This window comes from Oryx dammah, unplaced genomic scaffold, assembly GCF_014754425.2.
Source record: "Oryx dammah isolate SB20612 unplaced genomic scaffold, SCBI_Odam_1.1 HiC_scaffold_16, whole genome shotgun sequence".
Taxonomy (NCBI): Eukaryota; Metazoa; Chordata; class Mammalia; order Artiodactyla; family Bovidae; genus Oryx; species Oryx dammah.
The window spans coordinates 14,609,914-14,637,481 of NW_024070200.1; the positions used below are offsets into that span (position 1 = coordinate 14,609,914).

Below are 27,568 nucleotides of genomic sequence, written 5' to 3' on the forward strand. Positions count from 1 at the left end.
AATGCCAACGCACAGATATCTTAAAAAAAGTTTTTTTTTTAATTGAAGGATAATGGTTTTATAGAATTTTGTTGTTTTCTGTCAAACCTCAACATGAATCAGCCATAGGTATACATATATCCCCTCCCTTTTGAACCTCCCTCCCAGGTTGATACAGAGCCCCTGTTTGAGTTTCCTGAGCCATACAGCAAATTCCCGTTGACTACCTATTTTACATATGGTAATGTAAGTTTCCATGTTACTCTTTCCATACATCTCACCCTCTCCTCCCCTTCTCCCCATGTCCATAAGTCTATTCTCTATGTCTGTTTCTCTATTACTGCCCTGCAAATAAATTCTTCAGTATCATTTTTCTAGACTCCATATAAAAGAGTTAGAATATGATATTTTTCTCTTTCTGACTCACTTCACAGGTATCTTTTAAGCCACATCAAAGAGCTTGGACTTTACCTTGTAGGCTCTTGGGAGGTAATAAAGGATTTCAAATTTGAGTTTTAAATCAATTAAGCTGTAGGCAATATGAAGGAAAATTTTGAGATGGGCCAGGCTGTAAAATGGGTAACAGGATAGAGACAACTGCAATAGTTTCAGTGAAAAATATTGAAGGCTCTAACTCACAAAGTGGCAGAAGAATGTAGGAAATGGACAGGAAATTAGTGGCCATTTGAAACTGGGAGTCAGAAAAAGGAAATAAAGGGTAGGGGGGAATCCAGAATGACTTTTGGGTTCTGATTTGTTCAGGTGTCAAGTCATGTCCGACCCTTTGTGACACCACGGACTGCAGTATGCCAGGTTTTTCTGTCTTCCACTGTCTTCTATCTCCTGGAGTTTGCTCAAATTCATGGTCACTGAGTTGGTGATACTATCTAACCATTTCATCCTCTGCCACCCTTCTCTTTCCTTCAATCTTTCCCAGCATCAGAGTCTTTTCCAATGAGTCAGCTCTTCTCATCAGGTAGCTGAGAAATGGAGTATTTCCTGCCATGTCAATAAGCAAGAATGCCACAGCCATCAGCAGTTACAGCCGTCACCAGGTCTAAGTTTTCTCTGCTCACCGCACAATGAATCCAAGAGACGAGGGGCTGAGGCAAGGAAGAGACTTTATTCGGGGAGCCAGCTGACCAAGAAGATAGCAGGCTAATGCCTCAAAACAACCATCTTATTGGGGTCTGGATGCCAGTCTCTTTTATACATCAAGATGGGGGAAGTGAGGAAGCAAGGTGAAAAGGCCATTAATCTTGCAAACATCTCCTGGAATGGCAAGCCTCAGGCAAGGGATGTATTAATTTCTTCCTTCCTGCCACCTACAGGTGGACAGGGTTCTGAACAAAGGCACTGTAATTTAACAGTCAGGCTGAGGGGCAGGATTCTCTGAGGTAGGCCATTTTGTATGATTATAATAAGAAAAGCAACAGAAAGCAAGTCAAAGAAACAGTTCCAACATGGAGTCAGAATTGGCTGCTTTTCTGCAACACAGCCACTCTGTACAGTAAGCAACTGAGGAAAAACACAAAGTACTCACCTCAGATAGCTGAGATGCATATGAAAGGAATGTTTTCAGTGAGCCAGACTCTTGCATCTTCTTAGGTACAGAAAAGTGCTAAATTCCTTAACTTGAGGTATCTGGTTTTCTTTAATTCACAAAAGTACTTTTGATGTTCACACTACCTACCCTTTGTTGCAAACTTCTATATAATCTGACTCCTCCCCACTCCCTGCCTTCTTAGAGCAGTTCTCTCAGGATTAGTTGAGATGAGGTCTCCCACGCTTGAAGTCCGAAAAATTCCCACTGATTAAAACATAATTCTCAACTTTTAGGTTGTGACTGTTTTTAAACCGACATGGTCAAAGTATTGGAGCTTCAGCTTCAGCATCAGTCCTTCCATTGGATATTTAGGGTTGATATCTTTTAGGATTGACAGGTTTGATCTCCTTGCAGTCCAGGAGACTCCCAAGAGTTTTCTCCAGCACCACAGCTTGAAAGCATCAATTCCTTGGCACTCAGCCTTCTTTAAGGTCCACCTCTCACATCTGTACATCGACTACTGGAAAAACCATAGCTTTGACTATACTCACCTTTGTCAGCGAAGTGATGTTTCTGTTTTTTAGTATGCTGTCTAGGTTTGTCATAGCTTTCCTTCCAAGGAACAAGTGACTTTTGCTTTCATTGTTTCAGTCACTGTCCACAGTGATTTTGGAGCCCAATGTGTCACTGCAGGGGCTTTTCGGGTGGTGCAGTTGGTAAAGAACCCACCTACAAATGCAGGAGACATAAGAAACATGGGTGTCACTGCAGTGGATAAACACTCTTTCAGTGAAATAAAGAGCAGAGGAGAAGAGAGTTTAAGATTGGGATTTATTGAGGGGAAGCCTGGGGTGGAGGAAGGGAGGGGGATGTGGAAGAGAGAAGGGAAGAAGATTGATGTAGTCATATTATGAATATGTTGGACTTAAAATACCTGTGGGAAATCTAACCACAAGAAAAGAGCTTCCCTTCAATCTACTCAACCTGGTCACTGTGGAAAACCCTGGACTCTTGAGTTTGCCTCTCTCCTTAACCTGGGAAGCCAGATGCAAATTCACAGAAACAAAGGCAGATAAAATTGCCTTTAACCTTAAAGAAGTAGGCGAGACCAGAATAAAAGGCTCGCAGTGCAACCACCTATTTAACCACATGACGGTGTAAGAGCTAAGAAGAGCCCTAGTTAGACCCTCCTTCACTGGGCAAAAGTGAAACTGAAGTCACTTAGTCGTGTCAGACTCTTTGTGACACCATGGACTGTAATCTATCAGGCTCCTCCAAGCATGGGATTTTCCAGGCAAAAATGCTGGAGTGGGTTGCCATTTCCTTCTCCAGGGGATCTTCCTAACCCAGGGGTCGAACCTGGGTCTCTTGCATTGCAGGCAGACACTTTTACTATCTGAGCCACCAGGGAAGATGGTGGCTGGGCAAAGCTACCACTTATGCTGTGGCGTATTTTGTTTGTTTTTGTTACTATGGAAGAGATGATATTCCTTCATCCCCAATATGTTCCCTAGGAATAATCTCAGCAGGGGTAGGAGATGAAAGCTGAAGGATTAGAGTTAGATAGATTTGGGGCATTTCCCCCAAAGACTGGGAAGGGGCTGGGATATTGTGGTTTCAGATGGCAGAATTAGGCCAAGTTGTTTTCAAGTTAGCCACTATTTAGAAAAAGAGATATTTGACAGACTACAGTAGGAAGCAGGGTTGGGAAAATCAAACCATTTTCTATTTAACTGCTAATAATTTGAGACTCTTTAATAAATTGGTTTCATTTTTATCTTTTACTTCAAGTTGGCTTTAGTGTAGTGTCTATACCTATTAGTATGAACTGACAAAAGAGGAACACAATGGAGCTTATAAAATTCATGCACGCAGGCTTAGTCACTCAGTCATGTCCGACTCTGCGATCCCATGGACTATAGCCCATCAGTCTCCTCTGTCCATGGGGATTCTCCAGGCAAGAATAATAGAGTGGGTTGCCATGCCCTTCTCCAGGGGATCTTCCCAACCCAGGGATCAAACCCAGGTCTCCCACATTGCAGGTGGATTCTTTACCATCTGAGCCACCAGGGAAGCCCAAGAATACTGGAATGGGTAGCCTATCCCTTCTCCAGGGGATCTTCCCAACCCAGGAATTGAACTGGGGTCTCCTGAATTGCAGGCAGATTCTTTACCAGCTGATCTACCAGGGAAGCCATCATATTAAATCATAGACACCTCACTTCACATTTATCTATAACTAAAATACTGGTTATAGTAAGTATTACAGACATAGTACCATCAGGCCTCTCATGTTACCCTAACCTCAGCCTAAAACCAGCTGGACTATCCATATCAATCACTATTTCCTATGGTGATTGCAGCCATGAAATTAAAAGACACTCACTCCTTGGAAGGAAAATTATGACCAACCTAGATAGCATATTAAAAAGCAGAGATATTACTTTGCCAACAAAGGTCTGTCTAGTCAAGGCTATGGTTTTTCCAGTGGTCATGTATGGATGTGAGAGTTGGACTGTGAAGAAGGCTGAGCGCCAAAGAATTGATGCTTTTGAACTGTGGCACTGGAGAAGACTCTTGCAAGTCCCTTGGACCTCAAGGAGATCCAACCAGTCCATTCTAAAGGAGATCAGTCCTGGGTGTTCATTGGAAGGACTGATGCTGAGGCTGAAACTCCAGTACTTTGGCCACCTCATGCGAAGAGTTGACTCATTAGAAAAGACTCTGATGCTGGGAGGGATTGAGGGCAGGAGAAGAAGGGGATGACAGAGGATGAGATGGCTGGATGGCATCACTGACTCGATGCACAGGAGTTTGGGTGAACTCCGGGAGTTGGTGATGGACAGGGAGGCCTGGCGTGCTGTGATTCATGGGGTCACAAAGTGCTGGACACGACTGGGCGACTGAACTGAACTGAACTGAAACTTTAGGGACACCTAGGAATGCCCCTATCTCTGATACTCCAATATCCCACATGCTTACCATTCAGCCTTCCAGTTTTATTTGCTTAACTCCTATTAAGTTTTCATTCCTATCCCAAAGAAAGGTAATGCCAAAGAAAGTTTAAACTACCACAAATTGTACTCATCTCATGTGCTAGCAAAATAATGCTCAAAATTCTCCAAACCAGGTTTCAATAGTACGTGAACCGAGAACTTCCAGATGTTCAAGCTGGATTTAGAAAAGGCAGAGAAAGCAGAGATCAAATTGCCAACATCCACTGGATCATCAAAAAAGCAAGAGAGTTCTAGAAAAACATCTATTTCTGCTTTATTGACTACACTAAAGCCTTTGACTGTGTAGGTCACAACAAACTGTGGAAAATTTTTAAAGAGATGGGAATACCAGACTACCTGATCTGCCTCTTGAGAAATCTGTATGCAGGTCAGGAAGCAACAGTGGTATATATTTACTTGGCCATGAAAAATGATAAAAATAATGCCATCTGCAGAAATATGGATGGACCTAGAGATTATCATACTAAGTGAAATAAGTCAGGCAGAAAAAGAAAATTTCATGATATTGCTTATATGTGGAATCTTAAAAAAAAAAAAAAAAGAAATGAACTTAAACACAAAACAGAAATAGACTTACAGACATAGAAAACAAACTTATGGTTACAAAAGGGGAAGTGGGGGAGGGATAAATTAGGAATTAAGATGAAATATACATACTACTACATATAAAATAGATCATCAACAAGGACTTTCTATATAGCACAAAGAACTATACTCAATATTTTGTAACAATCTTTAAAGGGAAAGAATCTGAATATATATATGTAAAGAATATATATTTAAAGAATACACACACACACACACACACACACACACACAAGAATGAAATCGGATCACTATTGTCAGGACCAGCCCAACAACGAACTGACCTGAGGGAGCGGTGCCGCAGAAGAATAAAGAAAAACAAGACTCAGAAATAAGGTGGGGATCAGGGGGCTGATGCCATTCACAGGCCAAAGCCCAGATCCTAATCCTTGCGTGCTTTTTATTGCTAACATCTACTTTCTTGTATGTGCTCTAGAGATATCTGTTTTTTACAATCTCAGATCGGGGATACAGATATACAATGCACAGTCCTCAATGTCAAACCTTCAGGCCTTTCATGACTCTTTAGCCCTTTAGCTAGTGACGACCTTTCTTAGCAACTCCCTCAAGGCTCTGGTTACAGGAACAGTCACTAACGGTTTTCCATCAGTCATATCAGTTCTTCAACATCTTGTTTTCAAGATGTTTTTCCATGATGTACTTTTTACTGCTCCCAGCCCTTCACCTGGGGGTGATGAGAAAGTCACTCTTATTTTTCAGAGCCCTGTTAATTATAGTACAGGCCTGTGCATAGCATATTCCCTACACACTATCTCACACTAAATACAAAAATTAACTCAAATGGTTAAAGACTTGAACATTAGACCTGAAACCATATAACTTCTAGAAGAAAACAAGCAGTAAGCTCCTTGGCACTGGTCTTGACAATGATTTTTTTGGATTTGACACCAAAAGAAAAGGCAACAAAAGGAAAAATAAACAAGTGGGACTATATAAAACTAAAAAGCTTTTGCACAGCAAAGAAAACCATCAAGAAAATGAAAAAGCAACCTACAGAATGGGAAAAAATACTTATAAATCATATACCTGATAAAGGGTCAATTTCCAAAATATATGAAGAACTCAGCTCAATAGTGAAACAATATGATTTTTAAATTAGCAGAAAAACTGAATAGACATTTTTCTAAAGAAGACAAAGAAATAGCTGATAAATATAGGGAAAAGTACTCAACATCACTAATCCTTTGGTTGGTTGGTTGGTTGAGTTGCTCAGTCGTGTCTGACTCTTTGAGACCCCATGAATCACAGCACACCAGGCCTCCCTGTCCATCACCAACTCCCGGAGTTCACTCAGACTCAAGTCCATCGAGTCAGTGATGCCATCCAGCCATCTCATCCTCTGTCGTCCCCTTCTCCTCCTGCCCCCAATCCCTCCCAGCATCAGTCTTTTCCAATGAGTCAACTCTGCATGAGGTGGCCAAAGTACTGGAGTTTCAGCTTTAGCATCATTCCTTCCAGAGAAATCCCAGGGCTGATCTCCTTCAGAATGGACTGGTTGGATCTCCTTGCAGTCCAAGGGACTCTCGAGAGTCTTCTCCAACACCACAGTTCAAAAGCATCAATTTTTCGGCGCTCAGCCTTCTTCACAGTCCAACTCTCGCATCCATACATGACCACTGGAAAAACCATAGCCTTAGAGAAGTGAAAATTTAGACCACAGTGAGCTATCATGCCACTTATGTTAGAAAGATTGTCATGGGACTTCCCTGGTGGTCCAGTGGTTAAGACTATGTGTTCCACTGCAAAAGGCACAAGTTCAATCCCTGGCTGAGGAATTAAGATCCCATAAGCCGCATAGTGCAGCAAAAAAAAAGAGAAAAGAATGAATGATTGTGATAAAAAAGCTAAGAGATAACAAGTGTTGTGGAGAAGGAAATGGCAACCCACTCCACTATTCTTGCCTGGCATATTTCATAGACAGAGGAGCCTGGTGGGTTATGCTCCATGGGGTCGCAAGAGTTGGATGTGATTCAGCGACTGACACAACATACTAACAAGTGTTGACAAGGATGTGGAGAAAGGAGAACCCTTGTGCACTCTTGGTGGGAATGTAAATTGGTACAGCCACTATAGAAAACTATGGAGTTTTCTCAAAAATTTAAAATTAGAACCTGGATATGATCCAGCAATTCTACTGTTGGGTATTTAACCCAATAAAAAGAAAACTAAGATATCTGTATCCCCATGTTCATTGCAGCATTATTTACAACAGCCAAGGCATGAAAAGAATGTAAGTGTCCACTGACGGATGAATCTATAAAGAAAATGTGGTGTGTGTGTGTGTGTATACTCACAACGGAATATTATTCAGCTGTGAAAGAGAAGGCTATCTTGCCATTTGCAACATGGGTGGAGCTGAAGGGCATTATGCTAAGTGAAATGTCAGACAGAGAAAGACAAATACTGCATAGTCTTACAATTAATAATGAAATTTTAAAAATTTAATCTCATAGACACACAGAACAGGTTGGTGGTTGCCAGAGTATGGGTCAGGTTTGGGCAAATGGAGGAAGGTAGTCAAAAGGTATAAACTTTCAGTTATAAAATAAAGACGTCCTGTGGGTGTAATGTACAACATGATGAAGGTAGATCTTACAAGTTCTCATTCCAAGAAAAACAAAATTGTTTCTATCTGTCTTAATGGATGTTAACTAGACATAGTATGGTGATCATTTTGCAATACATACAAATTCAAATCATTACACTGTATATTTGAAACTAATATAATTTTGTTGTTCAGTGCTTGTTCATATCTGACTCTTTGCAACCCCATGGACTGCAGCATGCCAGGCCTCTCTGTCCCTCACCATCTCCCGAAGTTTGCCCAAGTTCACGTCCATGGCATTGGTAATGCCATCCAGCCATCTCATCCTCTGATGCCCTCTTCTTCTGCCCTCAATCTTTTATATACTAATATAACATTATATCTCAGTTAAAAAAAAAATTAAGCCTTTGAGCCAAAGTGGCCAATGTAATGGAATTCAGGACCTGCCCATTTTGGCCTACTGGAGATCTCCTGATAGGTTACCCCAAAACTCCCTATTGTGTTAGCCAACACTTGAGAAACCTATATGCAGGTCAGGAGGCAACAGTTAGAACTGGACATGGAACAACAGACTGGTTCCAAATAGGAAAAGGAGTACGTCAAGGCTGTATATTGTCACCCTGCTTATTTAACTTCTATGCAGAGTACATCATGAAAAACGCTGGGCTGGAAGAAGCACAAGCTGGCATCAAGATTGCCAGGAGAAATATCAATAACCTCAGATATGCAGATGACACCACCCTTATGGCAGAAAGTGAAGAGGAACTAAAAAGCCTCTTGATGAAAGTGAAAGTGGAGAGTGAAAAAGTTGGCTTAAAGCTCAACATTCAGAAAATGAAGATCATGGCATCTGGTCCCATCACTTCATGGGAAATAGATGGGGAAATAGTGGAAACAGTGGCAGACTTCATTTTTGGGGGCTCCAAAATCACTGCAGATGGTGACTGCAGCCATGAAATTAAAAGACGCTTACTCCTTGGAAGAAAAGTTATGACCAACCTAGATAGCATATTGAAAAGCAGAGACATTACTTTGCCAACAAAGGTCCGTCTAGTCAAGGCTATGGTTTTTCCAGTGGTCATGTATGGATGTGAGAGTTGGACTGTGAAGAAGGCTGAGCGCTGAAGAACTGATGCTTTTGAACTGTGGTGTTGGAGAAGACTCTTGAGAGTCCCTTGGACTGCAAGGAGATCCAACCAGTCCATTCTGAAGATCAGCCCTGGGATTTCTTTGGAAGGAATGATGCTGAAGCTGAAACTCCAGTACTTTGGCCACCTCAAGCGATGAGTTGACTCACTGGAAAAGACCCTGATGCTGGGAGGGATTGGGGGCAGGAGGAGAAGGGGACGACAGAGGATGAGATGGCTGGATGGCATTACTGACTCGATGGACGTGAGTCTGAGTGAACTCCGGGAGTTGGTGATGGACAGGGAGGCCTGGCGTGCTGCGATTCATGGGGTCGCAAAGAGTCGGACACGACTGAGCGACGGAACTGAACTGATTGCAAGTATAACTTTGCATTTAGTCCACTATCCCCTCCAGAACAAAAGGTTCCTTCTCGACCTCAAATATCTGACAGCCAGAGAAAGCTTAAAAGCTCTCTTAAACATACTCAGAAAGCTAATTCCTCACACTTGGAAGCAACAAATAAACAAAAGCTATTACCGCTCTCACATAGAGAAAGAATAGCGAGAAGGACCAAACCTAAAACGCGCAGTAGCGCGTCTGACGTCTGACGTAGGCCTTCCTGCCGCAGAGCATTTCGGGAAGAGCCGCGAAACGCGAAGCTGGAGCTCCTCTGAAGAAGAAACAAAGTCCAAGGACGACTAGATGTGCCTGCCCATTACCCGTCGCAGCTTGGGGTTACCCAGTTTTTGTGGAGACAGCATTGCCCACGCGGAGGGGGAAGTGCCCCCAGGCTTCCGGGTTCCCAGTGAGACGCACGGTGACGCAATTCCTGAGCGCGCCAATCCCGGGCTGGCTGAGAGGGCGGGCTCTTCAAATTTGAATTCCCTAATAGTTCTCGTGTTAGGGAATCTCGCGGAGAAGGTGAGCATCGCCTGGGGTCGGCCGCTGAGGGGTGGGGCCGACTTGGGCCAGAGGCGCGATCTTAGGGCGCCCGGGCTCCCCACTGCCCCGAAGCCGAGCCCAGACTGCTGCCCGGCCAGGCTCTTCACCCAAGGTACGGCCTCCCCGACCCTCTACCCTAGCTTCTGCCTCCGGTGCCTCTGGCGCCGCGGGTCCCCGCGCTTCAGCTTTGTGCGGTCTCGCGGACTTTAGTACGTTTTTGTCTTCGGCTGCGGTATCACGACCACTCGTTCATTCGGTGTGTATTTGTTGCGTGTCTACTGTATTTATCAAGAGAGCAGACGTCTTTCCCTCTGATTTCGTTTCAGTGGTGAGTTCTCTAGGCTTTTGTTCTAAAATCACTTTCAGAAAAAAAAAAAAAAATTAGATTACCGAGTAGGAATATTGTGTGCGTCACTGTCCGATTCTTCACCTTGGAACCCAGGATCCACAGAGCTAAAGAAACAATTTATCCATCTAGCTTGTGTTTTCTTCTGATTAAATTACATGTTCCAAACATTTTCAGATGTAAATAAAATTATTTAGGAAACGGGAGGCCCCTTCATCCCTCTCTACAAAGATAAGTGCTATTTACAATTTTTACAATATCTTAATTACAGATTTTTTCCCCCTTTGCGTATACTCCTGTTTTTTTTTTTTTTTTAACAGAAATTCAGTCGTACGTCCTGTTCTGCTGCTTTTTAAATTTAGTATATTTCAGATACTTTCTTTGTCAGTGTATGTGTGTGTCTGTATGTATATCTTTTTACTGAATACATAGAATTCAGTTATATGGATGACAAAAGCAGAATTTTGTCCCATATTGATAGACGTCTAGGTTGTTTCTAGTTGGCCCGGTGCTTTAGTGAACAGCAGAATTTTGGTAGCCATCTAGATTGTTTCTAATTAGTTTAGTACTTCCGTGAACATCCTTGTATAGGGCCTGTTTAAGAACTTGGGCTTTGAAATCAGATAGACTGGGGTCCTGCTCTTAATTGTCAGTGGGACCTTGGACTGGTTATTTAACCACTTTAGGCCTTAGTTTTCTCATCTTCAAAATGGGGACAATAACTACTTAACTCTTATGAATTGCTGTAAGATTAAGTAGTGTCTAGTGTCTGACATAGATGCAGTAGGTGTTGAATATTATTACCACATATGTATTTGCAGTCTTATGTAGATGTAAGAAAAATTTTAAGTGGAATTTATTGATCAATGGCATGCACACCTATATTTTGAAATTAACCTTTACCAATCTGATAAACATAAGAAGTCTCACTGTTTTAATTTGCATCTCTTCATTTATTAGTAAAACAGAGTGTCATTTTGACTCATTTATGGGCCATTTGTATTCTATTAAATGCCTTTCATGTCCTTTGGCCATTTTTTATGTTTATCATTTCTTTAAATAGATTCATTTGGTGTCTTTGAATGTTTGGCCAAAAAGTTCCTTTGGTTTTTAAGTATAAATGAAAGACCTTTTTCATTTTCACCAAGAATTTTATTGAACAGCATATTCACCGTTTTATTCCACTACCTTCTGCCGTTTTTCAGGCAACTTCATAATTCCATCTTCCCAAAACTTTTTATCTTTTTGAGCAAAGAACTCTTCCACTTGCCATTTATAGTCCTCCAGGAGACTGAAATTTTTTTCATTAAGAGAATTTTGTAAAGACTGAAGTAAACGGGAATCTGAAGATGCAATGTCTGGTGAATATGGCAGATAAATCAGAACTTCCCAGACAAGCTGTTAACAGTTTTGGCCCAGCCATCAAAGAAACATGGAGGCTTGTGTTACCCTAATGCAAGATTATGTGTTTTCTGTTGACTAATGCCTGACGCTTTTCGTTGAGTGCTGCTTTCAGTTGGTCTAATTGGGAGCAGTTCTTTGAGCTCATAATAGGGGTCTCCTTTCCAATCCCACCACATACACATCACCTTTGGACGAAGACTAGTCTTTGGTATGGTTGGTAGAGGTTCATTTCACTTGCCCCATGATCTCCTCCATTCTACAGTATTGTACAGTATTCACTTTTCATCACATGTCACAATTTGTTTTAAAAATGGAATGTTTTTGTTACAGTTCAGCAGAGAATCACATGCAAAAATCCAGTCAAGAATGTTTTTTTGCTTATGTGGAACCCAAACATCAAAGGGATTAACATAACCAAGCTGGTGCAAAAGATTTTCAGTGCTTGATTTGGATATTTTAAGTATGTTGCCTATCTCCCACATGGCATAATGTTGATTGTTCTCAATTAATGTCTCAATTTGATCGCTATCAACTTCAAATGGTTATTGCACCAGGGGGCATTGTCCAGCAAGAAATCTCCAGTGCAAAATTTTGCAAACCACTTTTGACAGGGTTGATGTTTGATCAGTCACAGTAGCTTCTCCTTACACTGCACAAATCTTTTTTTTTTTTTCATTTAGTTGTGTTTCCACCTTTCTTGAAATAATAAAGCATAATATGCCAAAAACGTGACCTTTCTCTTCCAGTTTTAATATTAAAATGGCTACACAAAAGTTCACTAATCTTTTTTTTTTAATGCATTGTGAATGACAGTTGTCACAATACAATCTGACAGAACTGTTTTGAATGAAGTTAAAGACAAATAAGCTCTACTAGAACCACCTTATGGGAAAAACCAAACAAATTCTTTGGCCAACTCAATATATTGTGTGCTGCACTTTTTCCCAAGTATATCATTTGTCAGTTAACTTACTGTGCCTCTAATTTTTTCCCAACTCTATCTCCCAGTTTTGGTTAGTGTGCCTTGGGAGTTTTGACCCATTCCATTATAATTAATATTACTACTACAATAGTAAATTCCTAGAACATATTTTTATGTCTCCTTAGGAAGAAGAGTAAAAGTTAAATTCTGTATTATATCCATGATAACTGTTGTTTAGCTTTCTAGATACTCTAGATACTCATAGCTACTTTTTCATACTCATAGCTAGTTTTCCCATGCCTGAGTCTTTATTTTGAATAAATAGCAATTTTTCCTAGTATATCAGCATGTCAGTTTTCAGAATAAATTTTAAGTATTAGATTTTTCAAATAGTTTTAAGCATTTAATGAAGGCACAAGCATAGCACTTTAGAATTCACCTTGTCTTCTCCAGTCCTAGAAGGAACCTAAATAGGAAGGAAATGTAAAAAAAAATGGATATATGTATACGTATAACTGATTCACTTGCAGAAACTAATACAACTTTGTAAGGCAAGTATACGCCAATAAAAACAATTAAAAATAAATAAATTGCATGATTTTCTTAGTAGCATGATGAAATCTCACACTGTCCTTCTAGGAATGTTAATCACCCCTTTGTCCAGCATATCCCGTGCACTAGCCACTTAGCAGTCCCCTCAGTTAGCAGATGGACTGTTGAAGTATCATAGTGCTTGTGTTCCATAACCCTAATCTTACTTAATAATTGTCCCAAATCACAAGAGTAGTGCTGCTGGCAATTTGGGTATGCCAAAGAAAAGTGGTAAAGTGCTTCCTTTAAGTGAAAAGGTGAAAGCTCTTGACTTAATGAGGAAAAAAATTGTATGCTGAGATTGCTAAGGTCTGGATAAAAATGAGTCCCCTACTTGTGAGGAAGGAAAAAGAAATGCATGCAGGTTTTGCTGTTGACCCCCAAAACTGCAAAAGTTACAGCCACAGTGCATGATAAATGTGAAGTGGAAAAGCCATTGAATTTGTGTTTTGAGTGAGGTGACATTCACATAACTTTTATTACAGTATATTGTTATGATTGTTGTGCTATTGTTAATTTCTTACTGTGCCTGATTTACAAATTAAACTTTACCATAGGTATATATGTAAAGGGAAAAACATAGTATATATAGGCTCTGGCACTATCCATAATTTCAGGCATTGACTGGTGGTCTTGGAATGTATCCCCCTGGGAGAAGCGGGGTGGGGGGAGGAGAAACTATTGTACTACAGACTGGTCTGTTCTTGTTTCTGCTAATTTATTAGCAGTTTATACTTATTGTTGAGCATTTCATTAGGTTCTAAAGAAATGAGATTGTGTAAAACTGCACATGCCTTGCCATCTTTCCATGCAGTTGTCCCAGTTTATTCATTTTTGTTTTTGAGAACTTAAACTGAATGGCCAGTGAGTATTGTAACTCCAAGCACAGGATTCCTGTCATTAATATCTTGCCAAATGCATGAATATATGCGCTAATACCTATTTGCTGAATAATTGGGCTTTGTGTCATTCCTAAGATACTGGGTATCTTTGTCAGCTCTTGTTATTGAAGAATATTTCCTTTTTTTCTCTTATAAAATATCAAATAAAATGGTAGTTTGTATATGCATTTTTAATTTGTATATTTATTTCTCGCTGAAGTTACTATAGATGGATACTTGATGTCTTTGGTCTGAGTGAATTTATATTTTCTGAAATACACTTTTTATGTTTATATGATCAAAGACTGATTGGAATAGTTATAAATTCAGTGATAAGAGATGCTGTAAATGTAGACTTATAAGTTCTAAGCTCCTTTAGGTTAAAATATTGTATTAATTTACCAAGTATAGCAGAGTGCAACTGTATGGTTCATCACCTAGAAATTTCTAGGTGTGGGAAATAAAATTTATATGTAAGAAACAAGCTAAAACAAGTCTAAGACCATGTGTGCCCAAATACATGATTTCCTCTAAAAATTCTAAGCAGCAGTAAATGTTCAGAAAATTATAATGAATATAATTTACTTTTGATTTGAAGTCTTTTTTTTTTAAACTAAAATCTCACATTAAAAAGTTCTGCAGCATAACAGAAATCAGGATTGGAAATAATTAACTTAAAAATTGAATGGATTTTTAACCTTCATTAGGATATGTCATGTAGCTGCTGCCTTAAAATTTAAGTTCTTAAAAGGGAAAACCATATTTGTGAAACTTAATCTTTTCATAACTTAATTTATTGCCATATGCAGCTGTCGTTTAATGTTTTTTGATGCAAATATTGGATTGGAACCTCCAGGACTTGAGGTTCAAGTAAATTTTAAAAACAGATATTCAAAATTCTGCTCTTAGAGTGATGAGGTAGAAGACTTGGTGGGAGCTGCTTTTTTGCAGAGAATAAATTTAAAAACCAACTGTTTATCACTGAAAAATAATAAATGAAACTTTAACAAAAATATAAAATCTTAGTCTGCTTTGTGAGGTATAGATTATCCAGTGTTGTTATGAACCAATTAAACCTTTTACTTTGTATAATGGTATTATGGAAAGCAAATAAACTTAACCTTTTCTGTACGGAAGCATGATAAAAGTTGATTTCACATTGAACTGCAGGTTCCTCTGGCCCCCTGCTGAAGGTCTATCCTGAAAATTGTGTTTAAGTGAATTTCCTGTTAGAGGGAATTTGTTGCTTCTGTTTATCAAGATGATTGCAACACCTTTGAAACATCCAGGAATTCACCTGCCTTCAGAGACATCTTCTCAAAGGAGAAATGTGCCCATGCACGCGATCGTTTATGACAGCATTCCTTCAGGCACACTTACTCCTGTAAAAGATTTGGTGAAATATCAGATATCCTCTTTAAAACCGAATAATCATAAAAAGAGTCAGTTTGTAGAAATGGGAGTTTTTAATAATAAAGATGTATTTCAGTCTACCTTGCTAGCGGAGGCTACTACCTCTAACAGTTCTCTTGATATCAGTGCTATAAAGCCCAACAAGGATGAATTTAAAAATAAAGCAAGCTATGAAACACCAGAAAAAATATTTCAAAGAATGAAAGAAAAAGTACTACACAACAAGCAAGAACAAGCATCAAGAAACAGTTTTTTGGAACCAACACAAAAGGAAAGTTTCGCTCCTAATGGAGCTGAGGAAAGAATATTACAGCATACCTACCTCTGTGAAGAAAAGGAAAACAACAAATCATTCCAGCCAGAAAACAGTTCACTAAGAGGTTAGTTTTATTCTGTGTTGGTTAAAAAGCTATAGTGTGTTTAGTGTTTATTGTGCCTGACACTTTTAGGTACTCAGGGAACAGCAGTGAGCAAAGTGAACAAAAATCTCTGCCCTCATGAAGCTAGCTTACATTCAGGTGGTGGCAGACAGATCATTAACGAAGTATTTTTTAGAATATAATAGAAATGATCTGGAAAGAGAAAGCAGAGTAAGCATGATGGGGAGAGTTGGAGCAGCTTTTAATTTTTCATGGGGTGGTCAGTGTTTCAATGAGAAGGTGGTATTTGAGCCAAAAAAACTGAAGGAAGTGATAGATACAGATAGATAGCTTGCAGCTGGTACAAGTGCCCTGAAATAGAAGCATGCAGACTAGCTAGGAGATTACCAAGGAGTGAGTGGGCAGCTGGGGAGGAGGGGATAAATAAGGAGAGGGTCAGATAAAGTGTCTTTTAGGAGGGTCCTATAAGGGCTTTATAGGTAAATATAAGGGTTTGGGTTTTTATTGTGAGCAAATTAAGGAGCCACTAGAGGGTTTTGAGCAGAGGAATGTCGCAGTCTGACTTAAATTTTAAAAGTCTCACTCTAGCTGTTAATTTGAAATAGTTATTTTAGTATTCCAGGTGAGAGATGGCATTGGCTTGGTCAGGTGGTAGCAGTGGAGATGATAAGGAGTTGCTGGATTCCAGATAGATTTTGGTTTTGGCAGGGGTGGGGAGGGGGGTTGTTAATTTGTTTTAATGTTTTATTTATTTATTTGGCTGCACAGGGTCTTAGTTGTGGCACATGTGATCTTTTAGTTGTGGCATGTGGGATCTAGTTCCCTGAGCAGGGATCAAACCCAGGCCCCCTGGCGTTGGGAGTTCGTGGAATCTTAGCCACTGGACCACCAAGGAAATCCCTCCAGATATATGTTGAGAGATGGGAATGTGGAGTATAAGAGAGGTATAAAGGATGACCTGGGTGATTTGTTTGGTTTGGGGTTTTTTTTTTTTTGCTCAAGCAACTGGAAGGATGGAGCAGTTTAACTGAGGTGGGGCAGACAGAGGTGGAATAGTTTTGAGGACTCAGTAATTATGTTTCTTGTCATATCAATTTTGATATGTCTGTTAAAGATTGAAGTGTAGATGTGAATTAGGCTGTTGAAAAAAATTAGTTGGAATTTAGGGAAGTGGCCTACCTGAGAAATACATTTGGAATTGTTAGCACCTAAATGGTATTTAAAGCTATAAGATTAGATGGGATCATCAAGAAGTAAGTATATTATACTTGAAAAAACTGTGTATGTTGAAATGTTTTCTCTGAAAACATTTAAGGATAAGTTCTGGGGCACCCTGAAATTTAGAAGTTAGAATAAAGAGCAGAAAGTGGTGAAAGCCACTGAGATGATGAGGAAGAAAAACCAAAATGGTAACTTCAGAAGCCAGTAATTGATAAAGATACTTTATGTGCATTATCTCATTTGCTCCTTTCAGCAAACACTATGGATTTATGTTCATTTAATAGTCTAGGAAATGGAGCTTTTAAATAAATTAACGTCTGCTATGTGTCAGTGGCACCCCACTCCAGTACTCTTGCCTGGAAAATCCCATGGACGGAGGAGCCTGGTGGGCTGCAGTCCATGATATCGCGAAGAGTCGGACACGACTGAGCAACTTCACTTTCACGTTTCACTTTCATACATTGGAGAAGGAAATGGCAACCCACTCCAGTGTTCTTGCCTGGAGAATCCCAGGGACAGGGGAGCCTGGTGGGCTGCCGTCTATGGGGTCGCACAGAGTCCGACACTACTGAAGCGACTTAGCAGCAGCAGCAGCCATAGCAGCAGCACCATTGGTCTCACAGGTAGTAAGTAAGTGATAAGCTGAGAATTAAATACAGATATCTATTAGAAAGCTCATGCTCTTAACTGCTACATAATAGATTGTGGGTATATTGTTGCATTTCAAAGACAGTGATGTATTTTGACACAAAAGCAGTTTTCTAAGGGAGTTTAGGATGAAGGTAGGTGAATATACAAATAATCTCATACAGTCTAAGAGAAAAGGGAGAAGCAAGAGAAATAATGTACATTATAGCATGTTTTATATGTAAACTGGGATTAGAGAGAGGAAGAAATAACTGACTGCTTTGAGAATCTGCTGACTTCCTAGAAAATATACATATATACAAACACAGATTTTGTATATAATTTCAGAGATCTTTTGGAGAATCCCTACATGGATCCCTGAACTGAAATAAATGGCCTTTGTTCTGTACCATGTTGTATATGATTGAATTATCTACTCATCTGTACTACATTGCCCTGCCATTTCTAGTAGAATGATTTAAAGAAACAGACACTTATATGACATGTCATTATAATAAAATCTTTATATTGAGGTTTGTAAGGCCAAAGCAACATACATATTAAAGTATAATCACTACCAGTTTTTTCAAGTATAATATTTGAAATTAAACATATAAAATAATTCAGTTTTTCCTTCTCTGGTACAAATTTTAAGTCTATTACCTTCCCCTTTTTATGTGAAAGAAACTCATTTCTATATTCAAGATACAGAACTTTAACCATCTAGGATGTAAAGCAGAATAAAATATAAGCAATGCTATTAGTTCCTGTTTGTCTAGTGAGGAAGCCTACCAAATTTGTGTCTTTGAAGACCTGCTAAAGGGATGTCAAAGCAGTATAAATTATGACTTAGACTGCTACTGAATCTCAACATTTTGATTTTTAAATCTGTTACAACTGTTCGTCCACATTTTAGAAATTTCCAGAACCAGAAGCAAAATCAGAATTTTCAAGGCAGGATGGCACTTGATACATGACCTTGACATATACATATCTGATTTGTGGCAGCACTAGAACTTTATTTCAGATCTTAGGCTTCTAAGTCCAGTACTACACTTGTGTCTAGAGCTGGCAGGTAATGTGGAGAAGTTTTTAAAAAATTCTTTCTCAGCATAATACAGGTATAGAGAATGCATTGAAGGTATGAGATAATAATAAAGGGCAAAAAATGTAACTGTCATATATTAAAGTATACTCTGTGTGTCTGATCATTACTGAATTTAAATCTTTATTCCAAGATTTTTAAAGGCATTTTTTTCTCTTATTGACTAATACAACTTCTTTCTTTAAAAAAAGAAAACTCAGCCTCAGCCCAAGAAGTTCCTCTGGAATCATCAAATAATATTTTTGTGCCAGACAAGCAAAAGACTACATATCAGCAGGAAAAGAAGGTGCCTCTGCACAATTTAACTTACGGTAAAGTGCTTTTGTTTTGTTTTTAGTTTGTTATTTGAATGTATGGTTAAATGTTCTAGATAATTATTTTCCCTGTATAGGCAATTCAAAGTTTTAAATTTTTCTCTTGTTCTCTTCTCATTTCATGTTATCCCTCTGTAAATTTTGTTTGGTTTTGTATTTTTTGCAGAGCTTCCAATTCTGAACCAAGAACGTAAAAATGTTGCAACTGCAAACAGGGTACTAACTAGAGCTCAGCTGGCTAGACAGATTCTTCACTCAAAGGAGAATACAGTTGCAACCAATAAATCCAAAAAGGACACATTTATTTTAGAAGACATTGATTCTACCCATGAAAAGTCCCCAAATACCACTGTTGAAACTCTTTGTGGTACTGATGTTGAGAATGGTGGTCAATTACTGGTTTCTGGTGATAGTAAGATTACAACAGAAGGCACTTCAAAACAGGAAATTAAGGAAGGAAATGAGAGAACAATGCACAGAGAGACTGCTTTTCCAGGTTCCTTGAATGATACTTGTAAAATCGTGCTTGCAACTCCACAATTTCATATAACAATACCTCAGAGATCAAAAATAAATGCCTGGAACCTTTCTCCAAGTATAAGCCAAACTATTACAAATGGAGTTAAAATTAAGGTAGGAAAACTTTTAAGGCAGATAAATACTTGTTTTCCCCCTCATTCTTAAAGTGCATAAGCTCTTTTGCTCTCTCATTAACAGGTTCATTTTGGGTTTTTGTTAATATTTAGTGTAGAGGCAGTGTGGCCTAGTGAAATGAGCAGTGGATTAAAAGTTAAGAAGACCCAGGCGTGAAGTCTTATTTTGCTCTGTCACTAGTTGCATAGTCTTCAACTCCCTTTGGGGATGAATACTGAGGTATTCTTCTTAATTTTTTTTTCCCTGATTCTTGGTGTCCTATTAACAGAGCAATTAAAAGAGAAAGGAATTTGAGCATCTAAAGATTTGAGAAGTTTTACTGTCGTAACACTGGAGTAGGAAATGGCAACCCACTCCAGTATTCTTGCCTGGAGAACCCCATGGATCGAGGAGCTGTTCAGATGTTTGCTTTGGAATAGAATACTAAATATAGATTACTAGCAATACCTTTATAGTTTATAGGAAATTGAATGCAATTCCAAATCAACTTTTAAAAAAATAAATGCTCTAATTATATAGGGCGAAGAGTGATGGTGAAATGCATACTACTTAACTTGTTTTCTCTAAGTTATTGTGTCTTTTGTGGCTTTGGTATTTTAATGGATACCTCAAGATTTTAAGTGGCTTTTCCCCTTAGTGGTTAAGATATTTGACATAAGAGTATTTAAAGTATAGTTGATTCTGGATTATATTAATAGAACAAACTGCAATGCAACTTCAGTTCAGTCTCTCTCCATCTTTTGTTTAATTATGCATGAGTTTTTACCTTATTGCTATATAAAATAGGATGTGATTCTTATGTAGATGAACACTAAGGACTCATTTGGATTACTTGTATAAGTTTTTTCTTTTAATTTAATGTAAACTGATTTTGTAATGCATATGGTGCAAGTAATATAAGTAGTAATATATATTTCACTTTATGCTGTATCAGGTAGTCCAGCTACAGGAATGGATGATTAAAGTCATCAATAATAACACTGCTATATGTGTAGAAGGAAAACTGACGTAAGTATAACTTTTCAGTGTTCTTTTAGTAAAATTTATAATAAGATATTTATTTGTGTGTATAGAACTTATAAGGAGATGCATGACAAATCGCATCTTGCTGTAAAACAAAGACTTTCTAATGAGGTTAGAAACTGATAGCAGAAAAGTAATATGAGTATGGCCATTTTGATTGTAACTAGCTTTCTTGCTTTTCCAAGAAATTTGTTAACTCATATTATTTTTAAAATAGGGACAACTCAAATTTGTATGAATAGTGCTTTATTTTTTTCAGAGGTTCTATTAAGTGGGCTGGGATTGATGATAATGATTGCTTGTAGTTAACATTTACTACATGCATTTCAGTCCAGAGTCTCACATCTAAATTGGGAAAACCAAAACCAGGTATGTATTTACTGATTCAGAAAAGAAATAAAAATTATTTAACAGTGTGCCACACAGCTACATGTTAAGTAATCACTGGCACTTTATGGGTTTCCCTAAAATGAAAGCATCCTGTGGTAAGTGGGCTTTGCCTAGTTCTGGTACTCTGCTAGTTCCATTTCCTGTTCTTCAAAACCAGTTTTCTTAGTGGTTAAAAAAAATGTAATAAAAGGTTGTAATAAAACAGTACACTGTATCACTGTTAGAGATACTTATCTGAAAGTTTATGAGTATATAAAATCTGTCTTGCTCACTTTATTTCTTGCTTGCCTTGTACCTATTCATTTCCTTAATATCCAGAGGCAGCACTGATTGCCTTTGTTGCAGTCCCATTACTACTGCTTACTGGCTATATGACTTAGGCAAATTACTTACTTTCTTTCAGTCTCATTTTCTTCATTTGTGTAATGATGATAATAGCATGACCTACTTTTTGAATTATTTTGAGGGTTAAATGAGTTAATATTTATAAGACTTTGAGAACAGTGCTTGAGTACTGTTTAAATATTTGTTAAATAAAATAGTGAAAGTCACTCAGTTGTGTCCAACTCTTTGTGACCCCACGGACTATACAGTCCATGGAATTCTCTAGGCCAGAATACTGGTGTGGGTAGCCTCTCCCTTCTCCAGGGGATCTTCCCAACCCAGAGATTGAACCCAGGTATCCCGCATTGCAGGCACATTCTTTACCAGCTAAACCACAAGGGAAGCCTGAAAAAGAACAGAGGATGAGAATATTGTGTTAAAATATAACATATGAATTTAATTCCATTTGACCAAACTAAATGACCTTAACTTTCTCATTTATTATGCTTATATTTAGAATGTTTATTACTAACCTAATGAATCAGAATGTTCATTTATCTAATATGTTTTAAAATTTTGCTTTCTCTGTGTTTATTCTTGGCTTCATGTAAAGAAATATAAAGAGTAGATTTATGGGTCAGTAGTTTGATGCAGCAATTTGTTTTTTCACAGTTGGAACCTTTTTGGTACTTTCTAAAGAGGAAGGTAAAGACATTTGGCTGTATGGCGAGGGGGAAAAAAACACAAGAGTAGAATAATTCAAACAGTATAACTGCATGAAAACTAACCCAGCATAGGCCGTGAGGAGAGTGACAGGGAAATCATCCTTTGGCGGTTTGGCATCAGTTGAGATAGAGTTGTGAGCTTTATTACCACAAGATATTTAGAGAATGCCTTGCTTTCTTGCTAATGAAACATTTTATACTAGCCACATGGTTTGGCCACAGTATAGTTTCTTGGTACTCAGGTTCACATTAGCCAAGAGGTTGAGTTCTGTTGCAGTGTTTGGCCCTCAAATGTTTTGTAATTAGATTAATAGCATTGTAGCTGGAGTGCAAATTTATTCCTGTTACAGATTTATATACTTATATGTGTACATTGCGACTCTTGGTAAAATGTGAATATTTTGGCTTTAACTAAGCTTTTTTTCTTCCTAGAGACATCACCAACGTATATTGGCACAGTAATGTAATTATAGAACGGATTAAGCACAACAAACTTAGAACTTTATCAGGCAACATTTATGTACTAAAAGGGATGATAGACCAAATTTCCATGAAAGAAGCAGGTAATGACTGTGATTACTAATTGGAAGAATTACTTTACTAAGTGAAATAATTAACCATATTTCAAACCATATTTTTGCTTTTAATTAGGTGCTTTAAAATTACATGTCAACACTAAAAATTAAAAAATACTGCCAAAATTATGTAAAACTATTATGTATGTTGGTCCTTTATTATGATTTACTGTTATTGACAGTTTAAGTCCAGTTATTTAAAAAATATTCAAATGAAATGTTCCTTATTTGTGAGGAACTGACTATAAGAATATAATTTAGCTCCCTAATTCCTCTTTTGTTGAACCTGCCCAGCATAACCCTAGTCCTGATACAATCTTATTTTCTGTCTATGCCTAGTACACAGCTAATGTGACTAAAGAAAAACACACCTGAGTAGTCAACTTTAAATCTATGACTACCAGCAACAAATTGTGGTCTCAGTGCTACTTGGTATCCTACCATAGGTCCCTAATCCATTCATTCTCCCATCATCCTCAATGACTATTTCCGATTTCTACATCTCTCCTACCTCCCTCTCAGCTTGGCCAGTGGGGGATCAAGGAGAAGACTTAAAGCAACAGGAACAATCAAGAGAGAACTTTTCTGCCACATCTCTCATCTGCTTGTATCTGTACCTGCTTTTATTGGGCAAGCCTCCCACATTCCTGTCTGTGTCAACCTGTTTATACTTTAGTTCCTATCGTCTTTTACTCAAAAATATCACTCTAGTAATTCTCTCTTCTACCACAAAGAAAACCAAAACAAAAAAAAACACTCTCTTTTGTGTAAAAAAATCAAAGTTGTTAGAATGTATTTGTATTTAAGAGATCATCAACTTAAAATAATCATTATGTATGTGTTACATATTAACCTCATGGTAATCATAAACCAAAAATCTATACTAGATACACACACACATACACACAAAAGAGAAAGGAATTCAAATGTAACACAAAAGATAGTCATCAAAAGAAGGAACCAAAAACTACAAACACAACCAGAAAACAATTAATAAAACAGCTATAACTACTTTAAATATAACTTTAAGTATAAATGGACCAAATGCTCCCAATCAAAAGACAGAGTGGCAGAATGGATACAAAAACAAAGAGACTCCTTTCAAATCTAAAAATACACACAAGACAGAAAGTGAAGGGATGGAAAAAGGTATTCCATGTAAATGGAAATGAAGCCAAGTTAGCAATGCTTATACCAGACAAAACAGACATTTAAACAAAGATTGTAATAGAACACAAAGAATATTACATAATGATAAAGGGATCAATAAAAAAAAAAGATGTAACAGTTGTAAATATATAGGCGCCCAACTTAGGAACACCTAAATACGTAAATAACAAAGCTAAAGGTATCCCACTCCCTGAATTCAAACTATACTGCTAAGCTACAGTAATCAAAATACTGTGATACTGGCACCAAAACAGCCACATAGATCAACTAAACAGAATAGAGACCCCAGAAATAAACCTACGTGTATTTGGTCAATTACAGCAGAGGAGGTAAGAATATAATGGGGAAATGACGACGGCCTCTTCAATAAATGATGCTGGGAAAACTGGATGGCTGCATGCAAAAGAATCAAACTAGAGTACTTCTTCACACTGTGTCCAAAAATAAACTCAAAATGGGTTAGACTTAAATGTAAGATCTGAAACCATAAAATTAGAAGAAAACATAGTGAACCCTTTGACATATGCCTTAGCTATATTTTTCTAGATCTGTCTCCTCAGGCAAAGGCAACAAAAACAAAAACAAATGGGACAACATCAAACTAAAAAACTTCTGTACAGGAAAAGAAACTGTCAACAAAATGATAAAGCATCCTACTGAGTAGGAGGATGTATTTGCAAGCTATATTGCTGATAAGGGATTAATATCCAAAATACACAAAGAACTCATACAATTCAACATCCAAAAAAAAAAAAAAAAAATGAACAGTTCTATTAAAAAATGAGCAGGGGACTCCCCTGGTGGTCCAGTGGCTAAGACTCCATGCTTCCAATGCAGGGGGCCTGAGTTCAGTCTGTGGTCAAGGAACTAGATCCCACATGCTGCAACTAAGTGTTCATATGCTGCAATGAAAGATCCCACATGCCATAACTAAGACCTGGTGCAGTAAAATAATTTTTAAAAAAATTGGGCAGAAGAGCTGTATAGATGTTTTCCAAAAGAAGATATACAGATGACAAACAAAGATGCTCAACATCACTAATCATCAGGGAAATGTGAATCAGAAGCACAGTGAGATACCACCTCATGCCTGTCAGAATAGCTATTATCCAAAAGACAAGAAATAACATGCATTGGTGAGGTTATGGAGAAAAGGGAACCCTTATGCTGTGTTGGTGAGAAAGTAAATTGGTATGACCACTATGGAAAACTGTGTGAAGATTCCTCAAAAAATTAGAACGATCACAGGATCCAGCTGGCCACTTTGGGGTATTTTTCTGAGGAAAATAAAAACACTAATTGAAAAGATAAATGCACGCCTGTGTCCATCACAGCATTATTTATAACAGCCAAGATACCAAAGCAGCTTAAGTGTCCACGATGGATGAGTGCATAAGAAGATGAGGTGTATGCATATACAAAAGAATATTATTCAGCCTTAAATAAAGAATGGAATCTTACATTGTGACAACATGGAGGGACCTACAGGTATTAAACTAAGTGAAATCAGAGAAAGATAAACACTGGATGATTCCACTTGTATGTGGAATCTAAAAACCAAAGCAAATGAACAAGTCAAAACACAAAGAGACTCACAGATAAAGAGAACAGATGCTTGCCAGGAGGGAGAGGGATCAGGGAATGAGTGAACTAGGTGAGGGAGATTAAAACATACAGAATTCCAGTTCTAAATGAGTCACAGGGAAGGGTACAGCATGGGGAAAGGGTATATCCTCATTATTCTAATAGGTTCTGCAGTGAACAATATTCACATTGTTATAATGACACAAACAATTTTTGATACAGTTAAAAGTATTGTAAGAATGTGGGGAGAGGATTTGGAAGGAGAGGTGCAGATGTTAAATCTTCATCTCTTATTTATAAATTTTAAAGTGTTTTTTCTTTTTATTGTATCTATATGAGGTGGTACATATTAACTCTTGTAATCATTTGGCGAGATATATGTTAATAAGCCATCATGCTGTACACCTTAAACTTAGACACTGTGCTGTGTGTCAATTATTCCTTAAAAAAATAGGCTGAGGGCAAACCCTCTTAACCATGCTGCTTTCAGCCACTATTGCTCTCATTGACAGCAAAACAGCTCAGACAATTCGTTATACTTAGATCTATTTCCTCTTGAATTCTTTTCCATCTTTTTTCCTGAATTCTCTTTAGTCTCTCCTTCATCCCCAGTTCTTCACTGAAGCAGCCCTTATCAAAGTCACCAGTGGCCCCCACGTTGCTAAATCCAGTGTACACGCGACACGGTAATCATACCTACCTTCTTGAAATACTTTGTTTACTTGGCTTCTCGAATGCCATATTTCCATGCTGCCTCACTCCCTGTTCCTTCATAGTTTCTTTAAGCTTACTTTTCTCCTTCTTCTTTTCCTCTAAATAATGGAATTGACTAGGGCTCTTTCTATACTCAATGCTGTGCTGATTTCTTTTAGGGTTAAATTTGATTCATATTTTGACAAGTGTCAAATGAAGAATACTCCCCTAGCCACTCAACTTATCTTCTGTCTGCTCATTTGACATCTCCACTAGGATGTCTACAGGCATCTCAGAGTTAATATGTCAAAAACCTGATCTTCTCCATGTACTTCCACAGACTGTTCTCAAAATAGCAACTAATTCAGTCCTGTTAAAAAGTAAGTCATATTCTTTGGCTCCTCCACTCAGAATTTTTCTATAACTTCCTATCTCACCCACAGTAAAAGATCTGGTCCATAAAATGACCCCAAGGCTTTAAAATCTCTCCCAGCTGCCTCTGTTACCCATCTGAGTACTAAGTGGCCTCCTAGTTCTTGCCTCTCCTCATTTCACTTCAGCTACACCAGCCTCTCTGTGGTTCTACAAACAAGCCAGGCATACTCTTGCTTCATAGCCTTTCTTTGTTCCCTCTGCTTCCATTGCTTTAACCTCATATTGCCACATTGCTCACTTCATGTACTTCAGGGCTTTACTCAAATGATGCTATTTCAGTGAGAACTTGTCTGTCCTTTTTTGAAATGCTGCCTGCCCCCTTTCTCCTCCCCTAAAATGAACACACTGATACCGCTGTTCCTCTTAACTGCATAACTTTTCTCCATAGCATAAATGACCACTCTAACAAATGAGATATATTACTTACTGGTTTGCTTTCTGTTTAGAAGGCAGTTTTCATGAAGGCAGATTTTTTGTTGTTGTTAAGTGCTGAATCCTCAGTACCTCTGACTGTGCCTGGCACATAGTAAGCAATTAAGTATATATTTTTAGATTATTTAATGAATGAATGACATGACTCTTAAAATCTAGGCTTTCAGATAACTTCTGTTTGTTTATCATTAAATAGGTTACTCAAGAAGTCTCATAAGGAAATTTATGTTTGGATTTCCAGAAAAATGGAAAGAGTACATTGATAATTTTTTAGAAGAGTTAAGGTAAAGTAGTTTTTAACTTTTTTTTTTTTTAATTTTATGTTTATTTTACTTTACAATACTGTATTGGTTTTTCCATACATTGACATGAATCCAGGTTTTAACTTTTAAAACAAAGGTTATTTCTTTTTTTGGCTGCACTGGGTCTTCCTTGCTATGCATGGCCTTTTGCTATAGAGGGTGAGGGCGACTCTGTAGTTGCAATGCGAGGCCTTCTCACTGTGCTGGCTTCTCTTGTTACAGTGCACGGGCTATGCCCCACGCAGGCCCAGTAGCTGTGACATGCAGGCTTAGTTGCTCCCAGGCATATGGAAT

At 38.2% G+C, this 27,568-nt stretch overlaps 1 protein-coding gene and 1 long non-coding RNA gene across 3 annotated transcripts in view; one reads left to right on the forward strand and one right to left on the reverse strand.

Annotated features, from left to right (window-relative positions):
* LOC120875026 overlaps positions 1–9,625 on the reverse strand; it is a 54,573-nt gene extending 44,948 nt beyond the window's left edge. Inside the window, exon 1 of the long non-coding RNA XR_005723793.1 lies at positions 9,541–9,625. This is a non-coding gene — a long non-coding RNA (uncharacterized LOC120875026). The remainder of the gene's footprint in view (positions 1–9,540) is intronic.
* A 74-nt stretch (positions 9,626–9,699) lies between these two features.
* The window catches only part of MIS18BP1 (MIS18 binding protein 1), a 45,528-nt gene continuing 27,659 nt past the window's right edge, over positions 9,700–27,568 (forward strand). Inside the window, exons 1-7 of one of the 2 annotated variants that reach the window (XM_040256687.1) lie at positions 9,700–9,875; positions 15,078–15,700; positions 18,845–18,964; positions 19,134–19,600; positions 20,556–20,629; positions 22,516–22,646; positions 27,169–27,256. In XM_040256687.1, the coding sequence (XP_040112621.1) occupies positions 15,169–15,700; positions 18,845–18,964; positions 19,134–19,600; positions 20,556–20,629; positions 22,516–22,646; positions 27,169–27,256 (1,412 nt within the window). In that variant the 5' untranslated portion in view covers positions 9,700–9,875; positions 15,078–15,168. Of the gene's footprint in view, positions 9,876–14,697; positions 15,701–18,844; positions 18,965–19,133; positions 19,601–20,555; positions 20,630–22,515; positions 22,647–27,168; positions 27,257–27,568 lie in introns of those variants that run through there. The other variant, XM_040256688.1, reaches the window with a different exon arrangement.